The 26,403-nt window shown below is 35.2% G+C and overlaps 6 protein-coding genes across 7 annotated transcripts; 1 reads left to right on the top strand and 5 right to left on the bottom strand.

The window, feature by feature from the left end:
• Window positions 1-682: 682 nt before the first annotated feature.
• On the bottom strand, window positions 683-7,625 carry LOC145958907 (uncharacterized). Its single transcript, XM_083076505.1, has 3 exons — window positions 7,488-7,625; window positions 3,881-4,011; window positions 683-2,562 (listed from the first exon to the last, which is right to left on the bottom strand). The coding sequence occupies exon 3, from the start codon at window positions 2,105-2,107 to the stop codon at window positions 683-685; it is 1,425 nt and encodes a 474-aa protein (XP_082932631.1). The 5' UTR covers window positions 2,108-2,562; window positions 3,881-4,011; window positions 7,488-7,625.
• A 53-nt stretch (window positions 7,626-7,678) lies between these two features.
• On the bottom strand, window positions 7,679-8,602 carry LOC109808103 (gamma-secretase subunit). The gene is made up of 2 exons (XM_020370948.3): window positions 8,162-8,602; window positions 7,679-8,052 (listed from the first exon to the last, which is right to left on the bottom strand). Exons 1-2 carry the CDS (start codon window positions 8,400-8,402, stop codon window positions 7,892-7,894), a joined length of 402 nt encoding a protein of 133 aa, XP_020226537.1. The 5' UTR covers window positions 8,403-8,602; the 3' UTR covers window positions 7,679-7,891.
• A 722-nt stretch (window positions 8,603-9,324) lies between these two features.
• LOC109808102 (GDP-mannose transporter GONST1) lies at window positions 9,325-14,307 on the bottom strand. Its single transcript, XM_020370947.3, has 8 exons — window positions 13,554-14,307; window positions 13,308-13,447; window positions 12,438-12,567; window positions 11,703-11,801; window positions 10,601-10,755; window positions 10,214-10,330; window positions 9,992-10,089; window positions 9,325-9,826 (listed from the first exon to the last, which is right to left on the bottom strand). Exons 1-8 carry the CDS (start codon window positions 13,776-13,778, stop codon window positions 9,768-9,770), a joined length of 1,023 nt encoding a protein of 340 aa, XP_020226536.1. The 5' UTR covers window positions 13,779-14,307; the 3' UTR covers window positions 9,325-9,767.
• Window positions 14,308-15,546: 1,239 nt separating this feature from the next.
• Window positions 15,547-19,484, bottom strand: ABCI10 (ABC transporter family protein). Its single transcript, XM_020373211.3, has 6 exons — window positions 19,325-19,484; window positions 19,059-19,230; window positions 18,876-18,962; window positions 16,555-16,680; window positions 16,350-16,472; window positions 15,547-15,932 (listed from the first exon to the last, which is right to left on the bottom strand). The coding sequence occupies exons 1-6, from the start codon at window positions 19,387-19,389 to the stop codon at window positions 15,723-15,725; spliced, it is 783 nt and encodes a 260-aa protein (XP_020228800.1). The 5' UTR covers window positions 19,390-19,484; the 3' UTR covers window positions 15,547-15,722.
• Window positions 19,485-19,578: 94 nt separating this feature from the next.
• NDHO (NAD(P)H:plastoquinone dehydrogenase complex subunit O) lies at window positions 19,579-21,030 on the top strand. The gene is made up of 6 exons (XM_020373212.3): window positions 19,579-19,832; window positions 19,915-19,970; window positions 20,055-20,120; window positions 20,199-20,240; window positions 20,538-20,597; window positions 20,912-21,030. Exons 1-6 carry the CDS (start codon window positions 19,619-19,621, stop codon window positions 20,939-20,941), a joined length of 468 nt encoding a protein of 155 aa, XP_020228801.1. The 5' UTR covers window positions 19,579-19,618; the 3' UTR covers window positions 20,942-21,030.
• Window positions 21,031-21,384: 354 nt separating this feature from the next.
• On the bottom strand, window positions 21,385-25,417 carry LOC109807543 (DNA repair metallo-beta-lactamase family protein). 2 transcript variants are annotated; one of them, XM_020370086.3, is made up of 3 exons: window positions 24,900-25,417; window positions 23,936-24,147; window positions 21,385-23,077 (listed from the first exon to the last, which is right to left on the bottom strand). In XM_020370086.3, the coding sequence occupies exons 1-3, from the start codon at window positions 25,189-25,191 to the stop codon at window positions 21,938-21,940; spliced, it is 1,644 nt and encodes a 547-aa protein (XP_020225675.1). In that variant the 5' UTR covers window positions 25,192-25,417; the 3' UTR covers window positions 21,385-21,937. The 2 variants fall into 2 exon arrangements, with proteins under 2 accessions (XP_020225675.1, XP_082932630.1); XM_083076504.1 differs by having other exon boundaries at window positions 21,385-23,008.
• Window positions 25,418-26,403: the final 986 nt, after the last annotated feature.

The raw sequence follows: 26,403 nt of genomic DNA, 5'->3' as shown, positions 1-26,403 counted from the left end.
TGAACACTACCACGAATTTATCCAAGAATGACCGGAAGATCCTGTTCATGTAATCCATGAACACTGCAGGGGCGTTGGTCACACCAAACGGCATCACGATGTACTCATAGTGACCATACCTAGTCCTGAAAACAGTCTTCGGTATGTCACCCTCCTTCACCCTAATCTGGTGATACCCCGATCTCAAATCGATCTTAGAAAACACCGATGCTCTTCTTAGCTGATCCATCAACTCATCTATCCGGGGAAGAGGATATTTGTTCTTGATGGTCAACTTATTCAACTGCCGGTAATCCACACAAAGACGACTGCCCCCATCTTTCTTCTTCACCAACAACACAGGAGCACCCCACGGTGAAACGCTCGGCCGCACCAACTGCTTCTCCAATAAGTCTTCCAACTGACCCTTCAACTCACTCAGCTCGGCAGGAGCCATCCTATAGGGAGCCACCGACACTGGCCCCACACCTGGAACCAGATCAATGCCAAACTCTATCTCCCTTACAGGAGGTAACCCAGACACCTCATCAGGGAATACTTCAGCAAAGTCTCTCACCACATCTATCTCAGAAATGATTCTCTCAGTCTCCTCACTCATCATAGCAAACAGAAGGCAACTTTCTGCTCCATCCCTCAACCATGATTCAGCTTGACCAGCTGAAATCAATAACTCATCTCCCTCCTACGGAAAGATCAACCGTCTATTGGCACAATCTATAAGAATACGATTGGCAGATAACCAATCTATCCCCAAGATTATGTCAATATCAACCAAAGGCAAACAAATCAAGTTTTCCTTGTACTTCTTCCCATTCACAACAATGGGGCAGCCAGCACACAGCTCAGAAGTGACTACTGAAGCAGAAGCGGGCGTCGACACTAGCAGTCTCAACCCCAAATCAGACACAGGCACTCCCAACATAGTAACACAAGCATTGGAAATAAAAGAATGGGAAGCCCCAGAATCAAACAAAAGCATCACATCCTTACCAGCAGCCTTGCCCTTCCCCTTCACTAGGTCAGAAGAAGTCGAAGCCTCAGCACCAGTCAAAGCGAACACCCTGCCAGCTGTAGTGGGTCGGTCACCCCTCTGAGTCTCAGTCCTCTGCACACTACTCCTCTGAGTATCGGCTTTCTGCGCATCTCTCCTCGGTGTACTCCCTTCCGGTCTACTCTTGGTGGGACAGTTGAACGATAAGTGGCCCATCTGCTGGCATCTGTAACATCTGCTCTCTGTGTGGGGACAATCCCTGATCAGGTGGGATCCACCACACCTGTAACATCTCAGAGTGACACCTCCGCTCTGTCTACCTCCACTAGCAGTACTGGAAGATTGTCTACTGACGGGACCCCCTTGCTGTGATTGAGGCCTATCATAGGGCTTCCTCTGACTTCCGCCTCCTCTCCTAGGCTCAGCTGGTCTCTCGGTAGCCCTAATCACATGGTTACCCCCTTCTAACCTCTCCACAATCTTTGCCTTTTCTACCAAGGCGGGAAACTCGGTGATGGCCATTGGCACCACCACCTTCTTCAGCTCATACTTCAGACCCTCTGCAAACTTTCTGCACTTCCAAGCTTCCGAAATAGTCTGTGAGTAAAAACGAGTCAAGTGCTCGAACCTCATCGCATACTCCGATACAGTCAACCCACCCTGGTGTAACCGCAGGAACTCAGCCTCCTTGGCGTGCCTTATACTCTCCGAAAAGTACTTCTCCATGAATACCGTCCTGAAACACCCCCAGTCAACTGCAACTCCTCTGGAAGTAAGCATCTGATAGGCGCTTCCCCACCAATGCTCGGCCTCTCCCACAAGCATATATACAGCATAGGCTAACCTCCTCTCTGGAGGACATCCCAGAACAGAAAAGATCTTCTCCAACTCACGGATCCAGCGGTCAGCTACCTTTGGATCCGCATCTCCTGCAAATTGTGGAGGATTACACTTCCGGAACTCAGCAAGATCCCAACTTTCTTGTGACCCTATAGGTCTTGCTGCACCAGCTGCAGCTCTCTCAGCTTCCATCCTAGCAAAATATGCATTCTGCTGTTGCATAGCCATAGCCATTATTTCTATGGCACGGGCTATCTGTTCGTTGGTTCTAGTCATCGTCTACAAAAATAACAGCATCTTTAGTACCCTACCAATCACCCAAACAACAACTATCAACACAGTAATTCATCACATCAATTTGCACAGAAAGCGACACAACAAGGAAACACATCACAGAGTTAACACAACAAAAGCCTAAAGGAACCACCCCCAAAGAGTGTCCACTAGACTCGACCTGCTCTGATACCACTAAAGTGTAACGACCCGGCTGGCCATTCCACTCATCAACAAAACTCACCGGAAACACTAGACAGAATAGAACAAGTATATAAATATAGAGTCTAGAATATAAGTATATACATATGTCCCAAATCCGACTAGAGTTAGGGTATGTAAAACAAGAATTACATCAAAAGTCACTATGCCTAGTGATCAACACAAACAAAACATCCTTAGAAGCCAGCTCCATCTATCCGCTGCCAACTCATCACTATCCACCACCTATCCCTGCTCTGCTCCCGTACATAGTACGATCATAGCAGTCCAACCACATGGAAACACAAGGGTAAGCTAGTATAGAAAAACAAATACAACATATGGAAATTTTAATCAGTGACAACAATTTCAACCATCAACAACTCATCAGTAAACATCCTGCCAATTATCTCCACATAGTTTTCCAATACACACAAAATGCGTCGTCACGCATATCACCTCGGAGATCTCCTACAACACCTCAGCCTTTCGGCCTACAACACCTCAGCCTTTTGGCCTACAACAACCAATAGCAACACACAGTACAACACAACTATACCCACAACACATCAGATTCACAGTTCAACATATCATCTATAATATAAAACTACTTTTTAACCCATTCACCAGAAACAATTTAATATCAACTTTAACGTTATCTACTAGACATCATTTCATAACTTTCCATTTCAATTCAACTCAACATAGGCATCATATTCAATAATCTCATCTCCGCGCCCGGCGCACACGTGGTTGCGCCTAGCGCGGCGCAATCCAGATAGCACCAGGGGGCCCGCGCGCCCAGCGAAGGTGTACCCGCGCCTGGCGGGACTCAACCAGAGAACCCAAGGCCCTCTCGCACTTGGCGCAATTTCCATTGCGCCCAGCACTGGCCAGGCAGAGACTCAAGGAGTCCCATGCGCCCGGCGCATCAAAATTCGCGCCCAGCGCAGGGAAGGCAGAGACCTCCCTTGGTCTCGCGTCCAGCGCAATTCAAATTGCGCTCAGCGCCCACAAGGCAGAGACTCCTAAGGAGTCTCACGCCCAGCGCGACAAGGGGCGCGCTTAGTGCCCAAAAGAAGAACTAAAACCTGCCACACTGGTATCGCGCCCAACGCGGTCCAAGTCACGCCCAGCGCGGACCAGCCAGAGACCCACATTCTCAAGCGCGCTCAGCGCACTCATCATTGCGCTCAGCGAGCTTAGCCAAATGGGGTCTCCTGGTGGCCGCGCGCCCAGGCGCGAAGAACCTCGCTCAGCGCGAAGCTCAGCAGCAGCCAACCATTTTCGAAAGACTTTTCAAAATCTGCAAAAAAAAAATCAGAAAACCCCACATGCAATCGGTTCAATCTACTACATTATCATCCCAGAATTCAAAAACACCACCTTTTTCAACATGCAACAACAAATTCATCAAAAAGCCCAAGATTTGTCCAAAACCATCAAAGAACCCAAAAATTTCTAATTTTCAGCCTTTCTCACGAGATCAGCAACCATCAACCCTCTTAAACAACTGAAAAATAATGCAACAACTGATTCTCATTCCAAAATCACCACAGAACTAGCTTCCCTTACCTCAAATCAAGGAATCGAGCTTCGGGAAGAATAACGAGAGGTAAGCGAAGAACAGCTTGAACGACGAAGGAGAAGAAGAAGGGAAACTCCTACTCAGCTAGCAAAATCCCGATTCTGCTCCACACCACCACCTTGAGACAGAAATTTGGGGGAGAAGAACAAAAGGAAAAAGAGAGAGTGAGATAATGTAAGGTGAGAGTTTAGAGAGGAAGGAGTTAGGGAAAGAAAGATCCGTACGGGGTATCACAATTTAGACACATGTATCTTTCCGAGAGGAGTGTGACTCTTAAAATTGATTGAAAACTATAAATAAAGTAAAACTTATCAAATTTTGTGTATTTTAATAAATTTTCCTAATATATTTAAAAGAGTATGTTAGAGAGCATAGATGAATAATATTTACTTGTTTCTTTTCTCACATATTATATATATATATATATATATATATATATATATATATATATATATATATAGATATGAGAAGAGATTAATTTATTCTAAGAATAAGTTTTAAATTTATTTCACTTAATAATTCATGTTTTATATTAAGTTTTAATAATTTAACTGTTAAATTAAATATTTTTAATGCATAGATTAAATTTATAAATTTTTAAAGAAGTTGAAAACTATTAGATACTCTAATTCATTAATCTAAAGGATAATCATGAAAACATTGTACATGTTTATTTAAATCTATATAACAAAATATGATACTTTTTAATTTTTTTTTTAAATTTACAAACTTGATCTATGTATGAAAAAAATTTAATTTAATAATTAAATCATTGAAATTTAATATAAAAAATAACTTATTAAGTGATTCCTCAACTCTAAAATCTAAATCCTAAACTTATTCTTAAAGCACATGAATTTTTCTATTTATCTATTTATTTATATATATGGGTGTGTGCGCGCGCGTGCATGTCAAAAGGAAAAAGTAAATGTATACTTTGACACAATAAAACTTACCATCTGAAAAAATATATTAGTTTTAAAATTGAAGGTTATATGACGAATTAATGGTGTATTTGGATTGATTTGTGGTAAAAGAACTTTCTTATAGTGAAAGCAAAGTAGTAAATATTTATTTCTATTTTTATGACATTATCATGATTTTAGAGGATATAATTAATTCTTATATTTGATGAAAAAAAATTAATTCTTAGATATTATCCAAATACAGTATAAGTAAATATTAAGGGAGTCTAATTTGATTGGTTGAACAGAGTGTGTAAGTATTGTTATTTTACTGTTAAGTTGAATTCTTACATATTAAAAAGAATAGAGAAAATAAATTAGCTATATGAAAAATTAATATAATTTATTTATCAAGTAAATATTACATGCGATTGTATGTTCTTTCACATTTTTCTTTTATCTATTTCATATTCACAGGTCACACGTCTAAAAAAAAAAAAGTTTAGAGTTTAGAGTTACACTTACACCTCAAAATTAAGAAGATAATTTTAATTTTTATTATTCCAATTTTGTGTTCATTCTTCTTGAAGCATATCAATTTCGAAAACTAAGAAAAGTCACTTTTCATAAACATATTTAAAATAATAGTAAAAATTATTGATCATCAATATTTATAATATTAAAAATAATATATATATATATATATATTGTTATAATAAAATTATAATATTAAAATAAATATAAAGTAAATGGAAATAACACTAATAATGAATAATAACAACACTAAAAACGTATAACAATAAAAAAAAAAAAATAACAATAGACTAATATTTTAATCAAGAAGAAAAAATGTTACTCCAGTAATAAGTACATACAATGTATAAACATATTATTATTTTAAAAAATTTTAATTTGTTATTTTCAATTTACATTTATCATATATTATTTGACTTTTGAAACATACATATCAGGAAATTTTTTTGACACCACACTTAATGATAAAAAAAATATTTAACAAAATTAAAAACATACTTAAGTTGCTTAATCACAAACTTTAATAACATTTAAACTTCATAAAAATATTAAATAAAATAAAAACACATGAAAACACTTCATAATGAATAATGCGAAGACATCGGACACCTTCTTTACTAACACTTTTAAAATGTTACTTCAGTGTCACCTGTCCTTAACAACAACTGTTATTTCCATGTTAGCTGACATTATTTTTGCAAAAAAATATAAAAATAAAATGTTTAAATATGATTTTCGGTCTCTATAATTAATATATATATATATATATATATTTCTATAAGGACAAAAGAAAAACATAGTACAAGAATAAAAAATATATTTAAGTCAAAGTAATATTTGAAATTTTTAGTAATTGATTGAAATTTGTTTTAATATGGATAAATGTTTGACTTATAAAAGTAGGGTTTCAATTTTGTTTCCCTATAAAAACATGCAAATTTTTTCTAGAAATAATTTAATTGTTTTGTTAGCAATGCAACAATACTTGTAAAAGGTTAAATTTTTTCTTATCAAATTTTTTTATAGTAATTATGTTATCAAAGTGATGTATTCTACCAATTTTACTAGTAACTTCTCTTCTTTAAGAATTTAATTGGCCACTATTAGTAGATTTTTTTTTCATTTATGTTTTTTTATACGTAAGATTAAGATTTTATTAAAAAGATCCAAATTCAATTGTACTCAAATTAACGATTTGTTGATAAAATAAATATTTTGAATATTAATATTTTTATAATAATTAAAAATGTTAAACTTTGAGTTTATAAAAATAAAACTATTTTATATATATATAAATACAGTGAAAAAGCTATGACATTAAATTATAAGAAATATTATGTTTCAGCCAAGGAGTTATACTGTGTAAACACCATTTGTTTACTTTCTACTATGATTGATATTGATTGGACGATTGATTTTGGAGTGATGCTATTTTCTCCTATACATTGGGTCAGAATATATTTTGGAGAATCCTTTCCGAGGATGTATCATTTTTCTTGATTTTGTAAATGATGGTGACATTAAAAATGAAAGAGAAATTGAATTAATGAAATGTGAGCTACGGATGCTATCTATGATTGACCAAGTGAACCAAAGTGAATGATAGTGTGATTGTGATGATAATATTGATGGTGTGCATTGAATCACGAATGAATATGTTGGCCAAGTTTCCCTATGTTGATCTTTTATCCATACCTATTAGGAGGTATAATGGAACATACCGAAAACAGAGGAGACTTTTGATCTTTTGAGAAATTATCAATATTTGAGAATGAATGCTGTTTTGGCTTAGGTCCATACATCATGTGTAAATAAATAATGATGGTGGAATGACAACATGGTAACTAAGGGATAGTTAACAGATTTTTTTGGTCTAAAGAGTTAAAGGTAATTGAATTGTGAAATCTTAATAGACAGGTCTTTCAAGCCAAGGTAGGAGACTCACACTAACTGCTAATTTGATTTTATATTATGTTACAATTTCATTTAAAAGGACTGACATGTCATCAAAATTTCTATCAGAGAATAATCGAGCGATTAAGGTGTTACACTTCCTATCTCATATTCTTCCATCACTCTTGCCATTTAAAAATTAGTTTTAAAAAACTAAAGAACAAACACAATCAAACACGACTGCAGCATTCTGTTCTATTACCTGTTTATTCACTCTCTACTCTATTTCTCTGGTATTTCAATCATACCAAACGAACTGTTATACTGTCTCCTGAAGGATAAGGGGTAAATTTCCAAGCCTGTATGATGTCTTGTAACATATGAACGCCATCTTTTCTTCCTCAACAAACCAAAATGAGAAAAAAGAATCTAGTATAATATAGCACACAAAAATGAATGCAGTAAAAACAGCACACCAATATCTATATCCTCTTCTAAAACATTGTTCTTTGATCTATCAAGTGTGCCAGTAAGGTAAAATTCACCATTAATTGAATGACAGAATAAAGTCAAATGTGTAGGTAAAAAAGATGCATAGACGAAGCAGGGGAAGAAGGTAAGTGTGGTAATAAAATGAAAATATATCTACCAAATTCAAATTCAGAACTAGCTCCAGCCTGTTAAGCCTAACCTATCAGCAAGATTGTACATCACCAATTGATCCCAAACAGGACCGAAGAGGCGTTCCCCTCCAATGGCAAAAGTTAGAGCCCAAGAAGAGAGAAGTGTGGCAAACACTGCAAACCCAACTGCGGATCCCAGAACGTCTGCACAAACATGTCAATCAAACGAAATTAATAGGGAAAAGGAAGGTGTATCTAAACCTATGGATGCAGTGTAATTGAAAGTAAGTGCATAATTTAGGGTAGAGAGTACAGGGGCGAATGCGAGGGAAGGAGTGGGAGTGGCGAAGAACGGGCCAGAAGTAGAAGCAATTGACGGCCCAAAGGAGAGGGAGAAGAGCGAAGCCAAAGTTGTAGAAGCGGCGAGCGTAGCTGACCGATTCTTCCTCCGACAGGCCCAATGGGCCATCGATGGTTGGCCACAGCGGCACCGATGACGCTAGCGAATTCCGAATGGGGTTAGGGTTTGGATTGTTGCTCTCTGATGCCTCCATCTCTGCAATCCACGATAACCTAACCCTCACAAAAACACACAAGTCAAGTAACGTGTCTCCCTCTCACTTACTCTCTAAATCGATCCTTGCCTTGAGTCACTATTCCATGTATACCATGCTAATTGCTATCACAATCAGACACCACGCAATTTCACCTTATTTCCCCATTCTCTTTTCTATCTCTTTCCTTCTCTTAAATTCAAAACAAAAAATGGTATTGTTTTTACTTTGTCACAAACTCATGTGTAGTTTGTTGTCATCCATCCATAATGTTTAGAGTAAAAGTAAATTTTTATAATAAAAAAAAAAAAGTAAAAGTAAGTGATTTCATTTTTTTTAAACTTACAAATAAAAGGAGAAAAAATAGCAGCTAGATTAATTTGAAAAAACAATATCTTCCAAGATTATAAATATATTCAAATCTTTTTTACATACAAAATTCTAAATTAAATAAAATTGTCTTTATATTTAAATTTAAATTTTCTCTCTGATCACCTAAATCTAAGAGAAGTTATTTATTCACTATTTTTACTTAACTTAAAGAAAATATTTTATTTATTTATTGAAAACAAAATATAAAAATGCTTTTATTATATTTGAACGCAAAATATATTAATACTTTTAATGCATAAAATTTAAAATAATGCTAAAAAAATAACTGAAATATAAAATATTTTTACTTTTAATAAAATATTTCATATTTTTTGTATTTGAATTATATTTGTACACATTAACTTTTATCGCCTAATGTAAATATTTTCCTTTCCATGTTATTCTTTTTATTATATTGTATTTGATAAAAAAAATATTTATATTTTTCAAAATTTCTCTTTTTTTATTGCATGTGAGTCATTAAAAAAAATGATCAAAGAACAAATAAAATTTCATTTCAATGAAAAGAGACCATATAACAAATAAATAATGCCAGAGAAAAAGGAGACAAAGAATTACCCTTGCCGCAAAGTGCAAGATCAACTCTTCATTTTTTTTTATTTTTTTTTTCATTTGAATGAGAATTTTCATATCAAACAAATCATAATGTGATGATACATGGGAATAATTAAGTCACATGATACAAAATTAGCGGCAATTTTTCCTCTCAGAGTGAGCCAATGCAATCAATCCAAGAAGCCCCTTCCTGAAAATGGACGTGGACCAAAACTGTCCCTTGGAGAAGAAACAATGAGCCATCCCCCCATTTGGATATATAAAGGGTGGGAGAGTCAGTTTAGTTGATGCCATCTCTTGACAGCACCTAACAGACTTGGACTGGATGTCCAACTTAATCCAGAAATCAAATTCCTTAGATGGGAAGAATTCCTTCTTGTGCAAACTTCAGTTATAATGCATGCAATTTACTATTCTTCAAGATTGAGACCTCTCCCGGATTTTGGCTCTTGCAAAAAACACTCCTGCCAGAAGACCTACAAATTGCATTTCTACCTTCAGTGATGAAACAAAATGTAATACAAACTTGTGGTAATGCACTTTATAATAATAATAATAGTAGTAATAGTAATAATAATAAGTAATAAGGACAGAACATGGTGATAGTATCACTTTCAGTTCAGTTAATTTAAAGAACTAACCAAAGAAAATGCTAGCAGAGTTCTCCAAACTAGTAGGAACTTTGAAGAGAAGGATGCCAGCAAAAGAAAGTGGTATCTTGTTGAGTGAACCTACAAGACTGCAGATGGAAAACTAGTTAGATATGTCTAACAAAATTAAAATAGAGGCCTTTTTCAGATATAGCATGGCATTGAAGACTATAATCTAGATTTAATAAAAACATCTGTTCCAACAATAATCACCTATAAGTTGTAGCTCCCGTCTGATGAAGAAACCACATGGATGTGAAGCTGATTGCTAAACCCAAAATTCCACTAAAAGTCATCACCAACCAAAAGCTAGGCAATCTTAGAAGTGGCCTGTAGATTGAAATAAATAACATAGTGAGTAGCTTTTTTATTTTGGTCATCAACATAACCTAAACAATTTATTACAAAAAAAAAAAAAAAACACCTTTCTTAAGATTCCAGATCTGTGTTTGTATACAGAAAAACGGAAGGCAAAAAGTAAAAATGGAATATTCTCTTTATGATACATTTTAACCTATGATATCACGTAACCTTATAGAAAATGAAGTATGCCAAGCGCATAACATTAAGGCAAGTCACAAAAATAAAGGAAAAACTCACGTTGTTAAGAGATAATCCACCTCATTGAAAACTACAATCAGGAAAATTCCCAAAGGCAAAGAAAGGGTGTTGTTCAACAAGACCATCGAAAACTCATTCAAATTTCCAGATTTTGTAAATTGCTTTGCTGTATCCATGACCCTTCGGAGGGTCAGCTGCAGCAATAAGATAAAAACAATTTGTATAATCAGCAAACTTGACTAAAAGCTAAATTCAGTGCTATCTATATACACACATTATACCATTGTATATTATCCTTTTAAACCAAAACCAAACCGAACTTCCTCCGTGTATAAGTGTAAAAGTAATTGAGTACTATGATTATAGAAACCCCATCAAAGCAAGTAATATGTCCAAGTGAAATGCATTGAGCCCGTTTTCACCAGGAATAGGTGATGAATAATTTGTATTCATGCTGGAAAGTTTGATTGGATAAACTGATGAATTCACTTCAACCATGATGAACTATATCAATTCATATAACTTTTTTTGTTTAATTTTACTTTGTCCTCCAACCAAGTCTAAGCCAGTCCTCAGCACAGAGAGAGATGAAGAGCCCTAGGGACTAGGGATACACTATGACCATGATAACAAACACAAGGAGATAGTATATATGGCATATGTTCATATCATTGTTGAAACAACCAGAATCATTAAATTGAGCTGAAAGAATTGTAAAACATATGAACACTTCAATATGATAGGAACTTGATATCTTATTACAAAGAATAGGGAAAACCTCCCAAGTACAATACTGAAGAACTTTGAGAGTTTGAACCTCCTAATGTCCAAAGTCCCCAATTCCTTCTATTCTACTCTATACATAATACATGAGATACCTTTCACTGATTGTAACTAACTAACTAGTAGGTCATCTTAGACAGTGATCATAAACAAACAGTGATAGACTTCCAAGTTATACATGCAAAACAGCACCGCAAAAAGAATAAAACTTATTGCTTAAGTTACATCTTGCAGTATTCTGCTGAAATTTCATTTGAAAAGCACACAGGAAGTAATAGAAAGGTAAGCTAAGTGGAATTAAAAAGAACAAAACTCATGGCACTGATGAAGCTTAAAATCACAAAACATCAATACTCACAGAATATGATGCAGTTAAGAAACAGTTTAGTGTCTGCCAAGCATAACCAACTGCATTAAAAGAGAGATCAGTAATCCCTCCAGTTATTGCTGAAATGATCTGCAAGGGAAAAGGTAAACTCTTAGGTTGTATTATACAAAAGCTTGTTATGTTTTGTAAAGCAAGGATCCAACTGATGCATAATTTCAAGACAGTCTTAATAGTAAACAGCTACACAAGTCCAACAAAATAAAAGATGTTTAAATTATGAAATCAAAACAGACAAGCCACCAAGTAATAAATGCATTGCTAGAAGCAAGAGAGACCCCTGCAAGAATAATCCCCATATCATCTGTGAGCCTGTGAAAGTCCAGCAACTACATTTTACATAATTTGACATACAAATTTTTGGTAACCCTGGCTACCATTCTAAATCACCAACCCCTCTTCATACATATTTTATGTTCCCTTAAATGTAGGACTGGGCAAGAACTAATTGGCAACATGTGGATATTTTGGTTGATTAGACAAGTAACATCTTCCCCATAGTGACTACACATCCTTGGACAACTATGATAAAACAATATGTCGGCAAAAGCAATGGTTGTATAGTAGGAGATGCAAGCAAAATAAAGGGATAGCAAGATTGATATTTCAAGGTATGATATGTGAATTTGTTATTCTACATCAATCAGGTTCTCAAACAACCAAAAGACATGGGGTCGCAAGATTCATATGTCAAGCTCATCAACATACCATTAGAAACAGAGCTGCCCAGACTCTGCCATCGTGGTGTTTCTTGAACAAGTACATTTCACCAAGGGCAGTTATGACATTAGTAACATTCTTCAGGACTGTCACCATGGCTACATTAATGTATTTCAAACTGCGCATAATGCAAATGGATTAGTAAAATAATGCAAGCAAGCAAGAGAGTGAGAGTAAACTAACAAATATCTCTATTGTAATTTCAGTCCATAAATTGACACAGGCAAGATAATAAATGTCTAAATCACATGTTTGACAATAAAAGTTAGCACAAATTTGGAAATCCATGCTCCCCAAATGAGTATAATTCTTCCCTGAATATCAGCAAAATGTTTCTATTTCACGATTACACCGATTACGCATGTATATGGAATCTCTCCAAACACATTTGGCAAAATATTTTTTTTAAAATTAATGCAGTTTCACACCTAGCATTAGACAATAATTAAAGGCATGTTTGGATGCACTTCTAAGATCCACATCCAAGCAAAAACCATGTCAATTTTGACGAAAAAGCAACTAATAGTTGTTTTCGCAGTCTACATCTAGTGGCAACAGATGTATTACTAAGCACACTAAAAAAAAGGTATACACGACACATGACAAGTGCTTAGCATCTAAAGAGCTGGAAGCACATGAAACATGGAATGGTAAAAAACCAGTCACAAAGCATCTGCTACAACCATCCCCTTTTGTAAGACAATCGCTTAGCATCTAAAGAGCTGGAAGCACATGAAACATTGAATGGTAAAAAACCAGTCACAAAGCATCTGCCACAACCATCCCCTTTTGTAAGACAATCGACATACTCCATAGAATAAAAACATTACAATAGCCACATAGTTGAAGACTCCATACCTAAACATGCTTGTAATGAGCATTCCAACAAATATAACATTCACAGGCAGCCAGACCTTAATCAATCTCCATGTCAGTGGCTCAGTTGAAACTAAACCCAGAAGGCTCAACACGGAAACAATAGCAACTGAAATTAAATTCTGCATCCACGGAAGTGTAAGAATCAATCCAGCTCAAGCAACTTCCGCATCATAATTCAACACACAAAAGGGTAAAAGATTCCAAGGACACCAAATCAAATAATACCTGGTACAACATCAAGGATATGCCAGCATTAAAATCATAGCTGGAAAGTACAAACTTGTTAACCAATATCATGCCACAGGAGGAAAAGCAATAAGCAAGTCCAGACAACAAGGCTTGATTGGGGACATTGACTACCCTTCCATTTCTTGGAGTTCTTTCTTTGTCTTTGACCAACTTGCCATTTTCCATGTCATGTTCCTCTGTGGTAGAAGGCTTCATTTTCATGTGATCGAGTTATAGCTTCAGCTGAATTGACACAACAGAACAAAAGAAAGAAGCAACAAACTACACAGTTCCACAGCGTTCAAGCTCTGGAGCTCAGGATCGACAAGTGAAGAAGAGACACGTGAAAAGGAAACACCTTTCGGAAATTTTTATGATCGACGAGAAAAACCCATCAAGGGTCACAACAGTATTCGCTCTATTAACGAGAATTGGATGAAAAACGAGAATTGCATGATAAAATTCGGGGATTGAACGACCCAGAAACGGTGTTGATGTGCGGAAAGAACAAACGAGGGTTCGGAATTTTGAAAGTGGAAACTCCGTTGCGTTCGAAGAAGAAAGCTACCAACTGTCGTGGAGTTTTTTTTTTCTTTCTGTTTTGTCCTTTTGCAATTCGCATGAACTGTGGATGGCAAAGATCCCCTGATGCTGGGGTTCTGGATGGCTTTTGAATTAAATTCTCAAAGGTCTTAAGTTTGATTTTGTTATATGAATGATGTTTAATTTCATTTGTTCCCCAAATTCCACGGCTTCTGCTGCTTACCATTATTAGCCCTAAAGTGATAATTTAGTATAAATACGGTAAACCAGGATAATAACAATGCCTTTTAACTTTGGATCTGTACAATGAATATTTAAATGTTTTTATCAATGTTAATTACTTAGCAAACAAACATAATCAATATTTGCTTTTATTTAGCTTCATTATATTATCATTTTTTCTGTTGACCTTCTTAATTAACAAGACCATTTTCAGGGGACAATTGTGGAATAAACCAATGGGGGGAATCATTTTGTTTTTTATTCATTAGCATTCATAGCAAAAAATTATGCAACTTATTATGTAGCTGACCTATAGGTTATATAGCATGTATGGTATAAGACTAGTTATCTACCAACGAAGAAAATGAGATGTGCTGAAAAAAACAATGCTAGGGTTAGTTGCCACTTGAGAATTGTAAGATGTTTGACCCCAAAAACGAAATCCAAAACGAGTATATTCAAAACCAGAAGTATCAGCAAGTATCCACTAACTTTTAGTGGCACTTGTGAACGCAAACTAAATTTTCAAATGTTTTTTTTTTTTTAATGTTAGTGGACTTTTCCTAATATTTCAGTTACGCTTCAACTAAAAATATAAAGAATCGTGAGGCAATGTTTCACTAACTATTTGATATTGATGTATGGCAACCTTTCAATAGTAGCAGCCGGCAGATGAGACCTGTCAGCAACCTTAAGATATTTTTCATTTTAATAAAATAATAACCCAGCTGTGTGAATCGTGACCAGTTAGGATTGGCAGAATAATCAAATAATAAAACCTGAAAAAATATTGTTAATTTGGTCTTATTCATCAACTTTATTAAGTTAATACAAGTCGAGCTTATAGAACTAATTTGTATTGAACTCTTATTTATGTTTGCAAGTAACACTCTGAAATCTCCCCTTGTTTCAATATATTTTAGAGGAAACAAAACTCCAATAGACAAATTTCAAGGGATACCCATGAATTGATGGGAGGTAAATGACTTGAATGGAACAAATGAAAAAACATGAATTCAGATTCAGATATGATACAATTGAGAACCCGTGCACTCACTTCAGCAACAATTGTGTCCTGTTCAATTTTCATCTAACGACCAACGTTTTATATTGTGTATTAAATCTGTATTCACTGAATATAATTTGCTCAAAACTTTACATCTCTTCGATTTGATTACACCGAACCAAAATGATTTGAGTAACCCTTCAGCATCATATACAAGAATTTGAACTACAAAAGGAGCAGAAAAAATTGTAATTTAAATAATTGTTCTCCTTATTTGAGATTTTTTGAAAGAAGAAAACAAAATGATATACTACCATGTAACCCTCTAATCATGTGAGTTTAGTTTCAATGGCTAACGGGAAACTTCTTCAGAAACAAAAAAAAAAAAATTTGTTTTAAGAATTAATCAGGTTAATATAGGCTGACTGCCTGGCCTCAATGAAACTCCTAATGCTAGCAGCATCTCCTTTCTTAACAACTTTCCCGTCCTCCATGTAGATGGCACCATCTGCATAATCTAGTTCTTCTAAACGATGGGTGACCCATAATGCGGTAACTTCTTCAGAGGTATCCACAGAGTTCCTAACAGCTTTGATAACTCCAACCTTACATGAAAAGCACAAACCATCTATCAAGAAGTGTTGGACTTGCACAAAAACTTTCACATTTACTAACAAGAAAAAATTCAACTGTGAGCAAGATATTCAGATGTAAGAAAGCAAAAAAATGGATTCTGCCCCAACAACATTGTTTTCTGTCGGTGTGAATGTGTCAGATGCAGATAAAAGGCATACATAGAGAAAACAATGTGTAGAAAGAAAGAGAGAGAAGGATAAGTGATTGCTATTGGTATTTTGTAAATGGTAAGGAATTAAGATAATATGTACAGGGTCTTAAATTCAATTGTTATTCCTATGGATAAAAAAATTATCGTTTCCAGCTATTTCAGGATCTCAATCTTCATGATTTTTCAACAAATATGACATGATAAAGCATATAACATCACACAATTCAAAGATTACCTGGTCAGTTTCATCTAAGAATGTTGTGAGCTCATCCAACAACAGAACTTTACAAGCTTCTGCAAGAGCACCAGCAATGGCAACCCTCTGTTTCTGACCACCACTCAGAGTTTGGACGGATCTCTGAATATTGCAACAAAAGGAAAGCTCATTTACTGTAAATAATTGACGCAGTTGCTTGTGTTCAACGTGTCGTCTCTCATACCTTCATGTAGTCAGACAGACCTACAGCATGCAAAGCTCTTGACACCCTAGATCTGACTTCATCATTGGTCAAATTGATCTTACCGAGACCAAATGCAACATCGGCATCTACAGTAGGCATCACCACCTGCAACAAATGTAAGGCTTTACACTTGACAGTCTGATTATATACATTTGATGGGTTCAAGCAGTAACATTTCAGTAGATCCTTTTCAGTTATTACAGAATGATAACAAATTCAGGTTTTTTATTTTCATATTGTTGACTATAAGCGATTGTTGCTGTTAATGTTTATTTTATTTTGTTTAGTACCTACTTAGCATATTAACTTTCTGTTTTTATTTTTAATTGAGCTGATGGCTATATATTGCTACTGATACGTTGTATAATATTTTTGAGATGGTTATATATTGTTGGCTGTCCTTGTCATTACTTGATTTTGAATAAAACAAAGCTTATTTATGTTTTGAACATAACAAATGAGATTAATGTTTTGACAATGTGAATGGATAAAGAAACTGCAAGAATACACTGTCAAAAGAGAAAAGCAATATGCTTTTCAGAAAAGTGAAAATCGCAATAGTTGTATCAGCAAACATGAAGATTAGATTAGAAGATCAAAATAAAACATTGAGATTAGATTGAAGTATGTTTTAGTAAATGTATACATAATCAAATTATTCAAATTCATTAGAGAGCACTGTGCTAATAGAACTCTGTTATTGATAACCACGTAGAGAACAAAGAAATCAAGCAAATTCACCATGCTCTGACATGAAGGAAAACTTTAGAAGGAAAATATGGAGATGAGATCTCCCAACATGGCATGCACCAAAATAACAGTCTGCTTTCTTTTCCACTTTAGTTGCCATATTCAGTCTGATGCAAGACTTTAATTTGTTGAGCTAACTTCAGTAAGTTTTGCCTAAATATTTCTATAAAATTTCTAGTCTATGAAAACTAAACAGCATTGTTAACAAGAAAAACAGAATGGAAAAGCGAAGCATCATTTGTTACCCATTGAGATGCAAAGGAAAAACAAGGCATGCTTCTATAGAACAAACAACTAAAGAAAATCAAGCAACAGCAATCAAATCTCAAATCTAGAATGCTGACAGGGTACTAGTAGTAGTCGCCAAGTCGGCACAGTGGCAATGGCAATATGAAGTATGGAAACAGTTACAGCCAATCTGCCATTAGGAATGTCTTCTAGCAAAAAGTTAAGGCATAAGGAGAGGTTGGAAATTGCCTCAAAATTTGCTTGAAAATTAGTTGGAAGGCAGGTCAATTGCACTTTGCAGTTTGCACTGATAACTTATTCTTCTATCAGAAACATATTACAAATGAAGTCAACAAACAGCATAGCAGTATTAGCAAGATAACTGATGAAAAAGCATTGAACTACGTTTCTGATTAGTACATCAGTGTGACTCTCAATCTGACGAGGCTTCCATCTTTGAATTTGAAATAATCCAAAAACAAATTTTAGCTTATATTTTCTTTCTCACAGAAAACAATTCCAATGATTTTCCTTTTTCAATCATAGACCCAAAAGATTTAACCTTTTTGTTAACGCCTGTTTTAGGTCTACTTTGCTGGGCCTAACCTGGTAGAATCTGACCAAGAGCAGACCCTCACACTCAAATCATTGCTGGACTGAAGCAATGTTGTTAAATAACTGTTATAACGTGGAGTTTTGTGACCTCTCCTCTGCCATAGCCAATTTGTGAGGGGAGACCAGATATGGCAGCACCATACGTCACAATGGCGTGTTTATGGCAGAATTTTGGCCTTCTGCCATCTGCAATTGATAACCTTAGAGTCGAGCCAACGGAAGCCCACTAAAAGCCTGTTAAGTGTTAAGTCATTGGCCAGCATCCACGGTGCTCCCTACACCTGGGGAAGAACATTCCTGTTGCCTGCTCACATCATGCATGCTAGGAACTCCAGAATATTCCATAGTTAGAGGCTCTCACACCTTATGAGATTACTACATAGTCATGCTCAAGTGTCTTAGCAGTTACTCACTCTAACCACCTCAATCCGAGCCTTACAAATAAAGTAAGTACATTTCTGGAATATTCCATACTTAGAGGCATCAAGTACACATTTCCATAACTGTTACTTTGCTGGTTAAAACATTCAAGATTGGAACAGCAGACTCCTCCTCATCCCAGAGGAGGGCAGATGGAATGTATCTATTCTAATATCTATCAACCATTTGGACATGGCTAAATCAAAGCCCAAACAGACTTAAAAGAAAGATAGCATTGAACTAAGTACAGGCACAAAAAGTAATAATATTTGAGACAGGGAAAAAACCTGATGATCTGGATTCTGGAAAACGAAACTTTTAGGCCCATTCACGTACACTGTTCCAGAAGTTGGAGTCAAGAGACCAGCCAAAACCTGCAAACCAGGCACATGATTACATTACAAGACATACTACACCACAGAAAACAAAAAACAAAAACAAAAAAACTTTCTTCTGAATTCTGATAATACCTTCAAGAGGGTAGATTTTCCACACCCATTGGGTCCGAGAAGCATCCAAAATTCCCCGCAAGGAATGCGAATCGAACAATCCCTAAGAACCTCTACATCTTTTGTTTGCCTCGTGGTGAATGAGAATCTCAGATTACGCCCTTTAATTGCAAAATTCTCCGCCCTGCAGCTCCTGAAAATCTCAAAACAAAAGGTGTTCGATAAAATGCCCAACTGAAAAGTGAAAAAATAAAAATTAAAAAAAAAAACACAGAAAGTGATAGAACCTGGTAGTTGTAGCGGGAACTGAGGCATGAAGCGGAGCAACAAGACTTTTCATGGAGAGATTCATAGCCCTCCCTCGTCGATAGTTCTTCAACGCGACCGTTTTAACGTTGGGATGAAATTCCTAAGCTGGTCGAAACTTTTCATAGATTGACACTTGAGTCCTCTTCCTAATGACGTGGCATTCTTTGATTAGTCATGTTTTTTGGTCCTAAATGAAAGTGTGTCATCCTCTTATCTCTAGTATATGTAAAACATTGTGGGAGACACGTGGCATTGTGTTTCTCTGAGTCTTCATGGCGTTCTCTGTGACACTCTCCTACACCTCCTTCCCTTGCCTTCCTCGCTTCAAGCAAACTTTGGGAAGAAAAAGCGCTAATTTTCCATTGATTCGTGCAGTGCAAAGTGGTGAAGGAGAGACCCCAGAGAGTAAGAGTGAAGGGACATCCAATGCTCAGTCTTCAAGTGCTGCTGCTGCACCTAAGATTCCCAAGAAACCTGTCTATTCCAGTGAGTCAACCAATCATTCAAATTCAACTAATTAAAAAGACTCTTTTTTTCATCATTGTTTGTGGTTTTTGTTTATGGGCAGTGAAGAAAGGTCAGATTGTGAGGGTGGACAAGGAGAAATATCTCAATAGCGTCAACGTAAGGACAATGATTTCTCATATTATTGTTGGTTTGGTTTAGTTCAATTGTGAACACTGACGTGTTCAAGTTTAATCATTTCAGTATCTTTCTGTTGGGCACCCACCTTATTACAAAGGATTGGACTACATTTATGAAGACCGTGGTGAGGTAAATAGCAAAGCATGTCGAACTCGTTTTGAATGCGGAGGTTTTGTTTATCTAACTCAAGATATGAAACTCTTCTAGGTACTGGATATGCGTATATTTGAAACAGGAGAGCATGCACTTGTAAGTAACTTATATCCATCTGATTCTCATCATGGTTTCATAGAATACGTGATATTTAAACAATAATGATAATAAGTCTGTCCGATGTTCTAATAAATGAGAGACGACTGCAAGAATCAAAACTATCTCTCTTTTTACGATGCCAATGATGATCTGTACATCAAGCAAAGTTAAGCAGATAACAATTGACGGCTTGACATATGTACTTTATTCCAGTTCCAAATATGAAAAAGTTGTTTAGTGCTACTACTACATTTTAATGTCTTATGCTGAGCAAAACTCGTGATTAATTGATAGGTTGCGTGGGTAGGGGTACCCACTGCTCCAGCTTGGCTTCCTACGTACATGCTTATCAAGGTACTGTTTAACTTGTTCCAATTGCAGCTACTATTTGTTACTACTAAGTAAACTTACAGGATTGGCTTAAGCAAAAGCCTAACCAACCTGAGCTTGTTTAACTGAGTTTTGACTTGTATCTGGCTTATTTTGTGTCTAATTAACTGAGCCAGTGTTCTGCTTGGTAGCAATTGATTCCCTTTCATGGTACTGTAGTAAATGAAATCTAACGGAAATTAGCATATTTCTCTACAAACATAACACGTTTTTCTTTTTTATTTTAGGTGTTTGTTAAAAGTGCAAAGTTACCTCACTCTTTCTTTCTTCCCTTGCAGTCAGAGAAGCTCAACTATGAGAGGCTATGACCTACAGTTGGGGCGCACAAGATTGCTATATAACTCATTGTTTTCCTGATGTTACAAGAGTATAATTCAAGAAGCCGGGTTTGAAACACCATCTGAGACTGTACCCCATCTTTAGTGCAGAGTACTTCGAAGTTTTGTGATGAATGTGCATTTGTGGCTATTCGTAATTTTTAATAAGGATAAATGGTCGTTTGATTTGAAAAAAAAAATTGTTTTTATTTTTTATTTCACATTTAATTACCAAAGTACCACTTTATTTCAAAACTATGAAAATGGAAAATGAAAACAAGGGAACATTTTTAAACTTTTGAAAACACAAAACAAAATGAAAAGAATGGAGCACTTTTACAAATAAAAATAAAAACATAAAATATTTTCTTAAATCAAATAGCTCCTAAGATTAAACATCCGATACACAGCAAGAGCAATCATTTGCAAGTTGATGAGATATGAGAATCAATTTGCAAGTGCACTTTATTAGCACAAGTAAAACGAAGCAATAAAACATAATGTTTTGGTACGGTTGCAGCAATACAATGTATTTCTATGTCAAAAAGGTTGAACTGATCTCTTCAATAAACTGTATACAGAATATTGTAACTATCTTTAAAAATAATTTAAAAATAAAAATAAAAAAGGTATTGTAGCTATTCACCATTTCCATGGGCATAAAAGCTTGGTGCTTGACTTCTGCTGCTCCTTGTCAGGCCCCAACCTTGCGAGTATGTGTAAAATTTGATAAACAATGTTTGAATGAGCTATCCCACATTCTATTTCCTCAGTACGAAGCATCTTTTGATGCATCTCTTATTCAAAACAAGGATTATGCCAGAATTGTTTAAGTTTGACAACACCTAACAGTCCTGCAAATTCTTCCCTTCCACCTTGCTGCTGCTTTTCTAGTTCCCTAGTAACAAATATGGTGGTTTGAAAAAGATCAAGGTGCATGGACATCTCCAAGGATGGCAAACCAAAGATAACAGAAGAAAAGCAAGATTAATAATTAATTCCCCTCTTGGTACGTTTATGGGAATTCATAAGATCCACTAAGGAGGGAAGAGGTTTAGGCACAGGAACATTCATTGACCTGTACAACTTCCTGACACTTGCACTCAAGCCTGAAGATCCATTATTTAGATAAGAGGCACTCTTATGAACTCTTGTGTCCTCCAGAACCTCAGATTGCTGATACGTCTCCACTTGGTGTAACTCATTCTTTCTTTCCGGTGAACTCAACTTCACTTCAGCATCCTCCGGATCTTTAAAGAATTCTTGTCGTGCATCACTCGAAACTGTTTGGGAAGGGACATTAACAGGCAACATATTACACTCTCCTCGTGAAAAGCCACCATCTTGGAGACTGAGCCTGGCTCTTCCAAATAACGTGATAGGCAAGCTTTTGTCAAGAATCAATTCTTTCAGTGTTTTAGCTTCGGTGGACTGTTTGACTGGTGATTGAGTTTGCACACAAGACTGAAGGGTTTCTTCAAGAACAGGATTACAGCTCACAGATTTGACCAATGTACCAAACTCATCAGATGTTTCCAACGTCATATCCAGAAGCTTCCACATAGATTTATTTAGAGCTCCTTTAGAATTAAAACAGTGTTTCTTTACATAATCTAGTTCCATAGCCCTGCAGCTGGGGGTTGTTGAAACAACCCACCTAGGTGCAAGAAGTTGAAGTGCCAATTCCAATTCTTCCTTGGATGAGTGCATTGAGTAACAGACATGCCAGACACCAAACTGATCCTTAACTGCTTCATCCATCCTCTTTTTTCTAGTGTTTTCAACATCTGAGAACTTTTCTTCACAAGCATACCACTGTGCAGAAGGACGGACAATGAGAGGCTCAGATTGGAGAGTTGCCTTGGCCTCCATCAGTTTTGCTTCTGCTCTTTCATATAGTCTTCGAGATCCATCAAACAAGTGGAAACGAGAAGCTGGATCTTCACATAGGATTTCAGGCACGATAAGTGCTAGATTCGTAAAAAACTCTGCATATTTGGCTTTATCAACATATATCTTGGCTCCAAAAGTTTGGGACACATTAACAAGGATCTCTTCCTGGCCAAGCATGTTGCAGGTTAGGTACACTGTCGGTGCATCAGGATGCTTCCATATACAATTAATAACCTGTTTCGTATTTCCGTAAGCTGAACTTTGAGACGGAACTATTGTTATTCATAATTCGATAATGACATTGCAAAATGATGGAATCAATTAATAAAACCAGTAAAATGAACCCACTGATACATAGAAAGTTCGGAATGGGTACAAGAAAAAACACAAATATAGTAAGCTGGAATTTAAGAACCTCCCCCCGCCCAAAAAAAGTTGTAACACATTTAAGTTTCCGCATGCATAAATAGTATGGGCTGAAAATTGGAAAGACTTGAGGTTGAAGGCATTAACTATGAAGCTGGAAACTGAACGATATTGTTACCAAACTGTCACATGCACAAAATGCCCATGCACAACATACAATTAACCCAAAAATTGTACAAAGATACTCGGTGATAAAATATCATATCCTAAACATACAGTGTTGAGTTCCCAAAAGAAGAGTAATCATACCCCATTTTTCAACAAGTTTTGCTGCTTATCACTATTTCACGATTGAGGGAAGAATTTTATGCCAAGGTTTTAAATTGTGGTCCCAGTCATGGTTAAGATTTAGTTGCAATCCATAATATTGCAGAAAATTACAGAGAATTGTGGCCGATGCAAATGCAATTGTGGTTGCAACTTGCAATGCAATCACAAAGAAAAACCTAAAAATCTTGATATTTCAATTGTAATTGCGGGCTGCTTTTTAAAACCTTGGCTAATGCTTTACACAACTAACCAGATTATCTCGATAGACAATACAATACAAGCAACTTACTACAACCAAGGTGGTCATCTAAAAAATACAGCTATCCCTTCTAGCACAAAACTAAACATAACAAAAAAAACGAGGGGGATTTAGTCTCAGGTAGAGTGAAAAGGTACCTGTTGAATAGCAGAATGCTTGCTAGGCATCTCCTGAGAGAAATTGCCAAATGTACAGTCTAAGAAAACACAATCAAGAGGGCATCGCGGCTCTTTCCCTTTCCTCCCAACATACTTGTCAGGTAAGTTGAGCAAACACTCAGGAGTGAGCCTGCAATCTCCCGTGTGCAAAATATTACCAAATTTGCCTTCAAATAAGAACATCACCGCCCCTGAACAATGCATTCCAAACAGAATAAACCAAATGAATCTTTGTCCTAAGCAAACACAATAATAATGATGATGTGCACCTTCTCCAACCATAAATGGTCTACAATGCATATGATTCGATAAGCGTTTACCAAATTAATTTTGATTAAAATTAATTTTGAAATGATGTGATTTATGTTTTGATCCTTTTCTTCTGAAAGCAAGTCAATAGTAAAACTCACCCTATAAAGATTTTTAATCAGCACAAAATCTATCCAACAATATGTTCGGATTGACTTCATGATGAGAAATAATCAATTATTTTTTCACAGTGAAGGCAAAACAACAAATAGTTGCATATACTCTTTCATGGTATCACTATGATTGAGGGAGTAGAATTGATTCTCGGCAGTTATCCAAACCACATTATAAAGTTACTTCGCCTCAAAATCAATTTTGGACATGGAAATGTAGTATGTTTAGATTTACTTCATGGTGAGAAGTAATCAATTATTTGTTCATATTGAAGGAAAAATAACAAATAATCTTTTCTACATTTTTAATGGTATCACCATGAAATATGAAAAATAAAAATCATTTTTTGAATATTACACAAACACACTACCATTTCCTCAAAATAATTTTTTTTTTTTTAAAGGCGAACATACATCCAAAATCACATTAGCCAGATTTTAATGATTATAGATGTGAATCCAAACACGCAGATAGTTGAATGAAAAAACAAATATAGATAAATAATTGAAGCAAGTAGTACCAGGGCAGTGATTGGCGTCAAAAGCGGTGACAGTGAAGGCTCCGGCGGGGTCATCGACGATGAAGGATTGACCTACTTCTACGTCCAGAAACAAGGAAGCATCAAGCTGAGGGTATTGTTGAAGGATAAGCGTTTTGGTGAGACGAGTAGAGTAAATCGGAAAGAAAGAGTGTGAAGCGATGGAAGAGGAATGGTCTTTGTGAGCGTGTGTGAGGAAATGGTGTCTCTTCGACGACGACGGAGTCCACGTGTCCACCGAGAACGGTAACCCCTTCGGCATTTCGATCGGCATCTTCTCTTCTCTCTTCCGTCACCGTCAACTCCTAACCGTAACCATCTTCTCTTCTGGTTGAATTGTTTATCGAAAGGTGAGAACGAAAACCTTGAACTCGGGTTTCAGATTCCAATTTTTGTAACCCTAGAATGTGAATTTGGGTGTGATGCGTATCACAGTTGCGGAGCTTTCTTCAAAGACGAGAAAGCTTCCCGCGGAATCTTCAACGTGAATGTTTAAAATCAAATTTGGCTCTTCTAATTAAAGTAAATAAATCGTAAAATTAATTTAATAGGACTATGAATCGATCTAAAATCATTCTTATGACTTTAATTATAGAACTTCACAAACTTGTTTATAAAACGATTTGCAATTTACTGATAATTAATATATTATTAATCCTTAAAATTGATTATTATTAAAACTTAAATATGAATGTGTTTGTATTTTATTATGTTTAATTTTTTAAGAAAAATGCATATTTTTATGTAATTAAATTTTATAAAAAATTTAATATATAAATTATATTGTAATTAAAATTTGTAATAAATACACATTTATAAATAAATAAACTATATTATTCTCATTTAATATTAGAATATATCTTATTAATTTAATTAAAATGTAATCGCAATATAAAGATTTATTATATTTATCCCATATATTAAATATGAATGAGTATTTTTAGAGATTTTTATTTTATTCAAATGTTTTAAAATATTTTTCTTACATGAAAGAGTTTTTTTTTAAAAAAACTAGCTTCTTATTTATTTTAATTTTTATTTATAATTAAATTTTAATATTTTAAAATAAATTATCAATAATAATATTTTGTTACAATATAAATTATTAACTTAAATATATTTTTAATCTATATAAAATAAACAAATTTATATTTTAATTTTAAAAAAATATATTTTTTATTTAATTTTTTATCCTTCTAAAATTTAAAATCATTATTTTTAATTCTTAACAATAATTTTAAAGAAGATAAATAATATTTATTATAAAAAAACTTAGATATATCATACACTAACATAATATAACAATATAAATCAAAAATAATAATCTTAAATTATATAGAAAAAAAATTAATAGAAAAAAAAAAGTTGCAACCAAAACTAATTCCTTTTACATGGACTGAAAATATATATGAACTTTATATATAATAAACATTTAATATGAAAAATGTTATGACAAACATATTTAAAAAGCTTTATCCTGATTATG

The sequence above is a fragment of the Cajanus cajan genome, chromosome 6, assembly GCF_000230855.2.
Source record: "Cajanus cajan strain Asha chromosome 6, NIPB_CcT2T_4, whole genome shotgun sequence".
NCBI lineage: Eukaryota > Viridiplantae > Streptophyta > Magnoliopsida > Fabales > Fabaceae > Cajanus > Cajanus cajan.
This window is presented reverse-complemented; position numbering and strand designations above follow the sequence as displayed.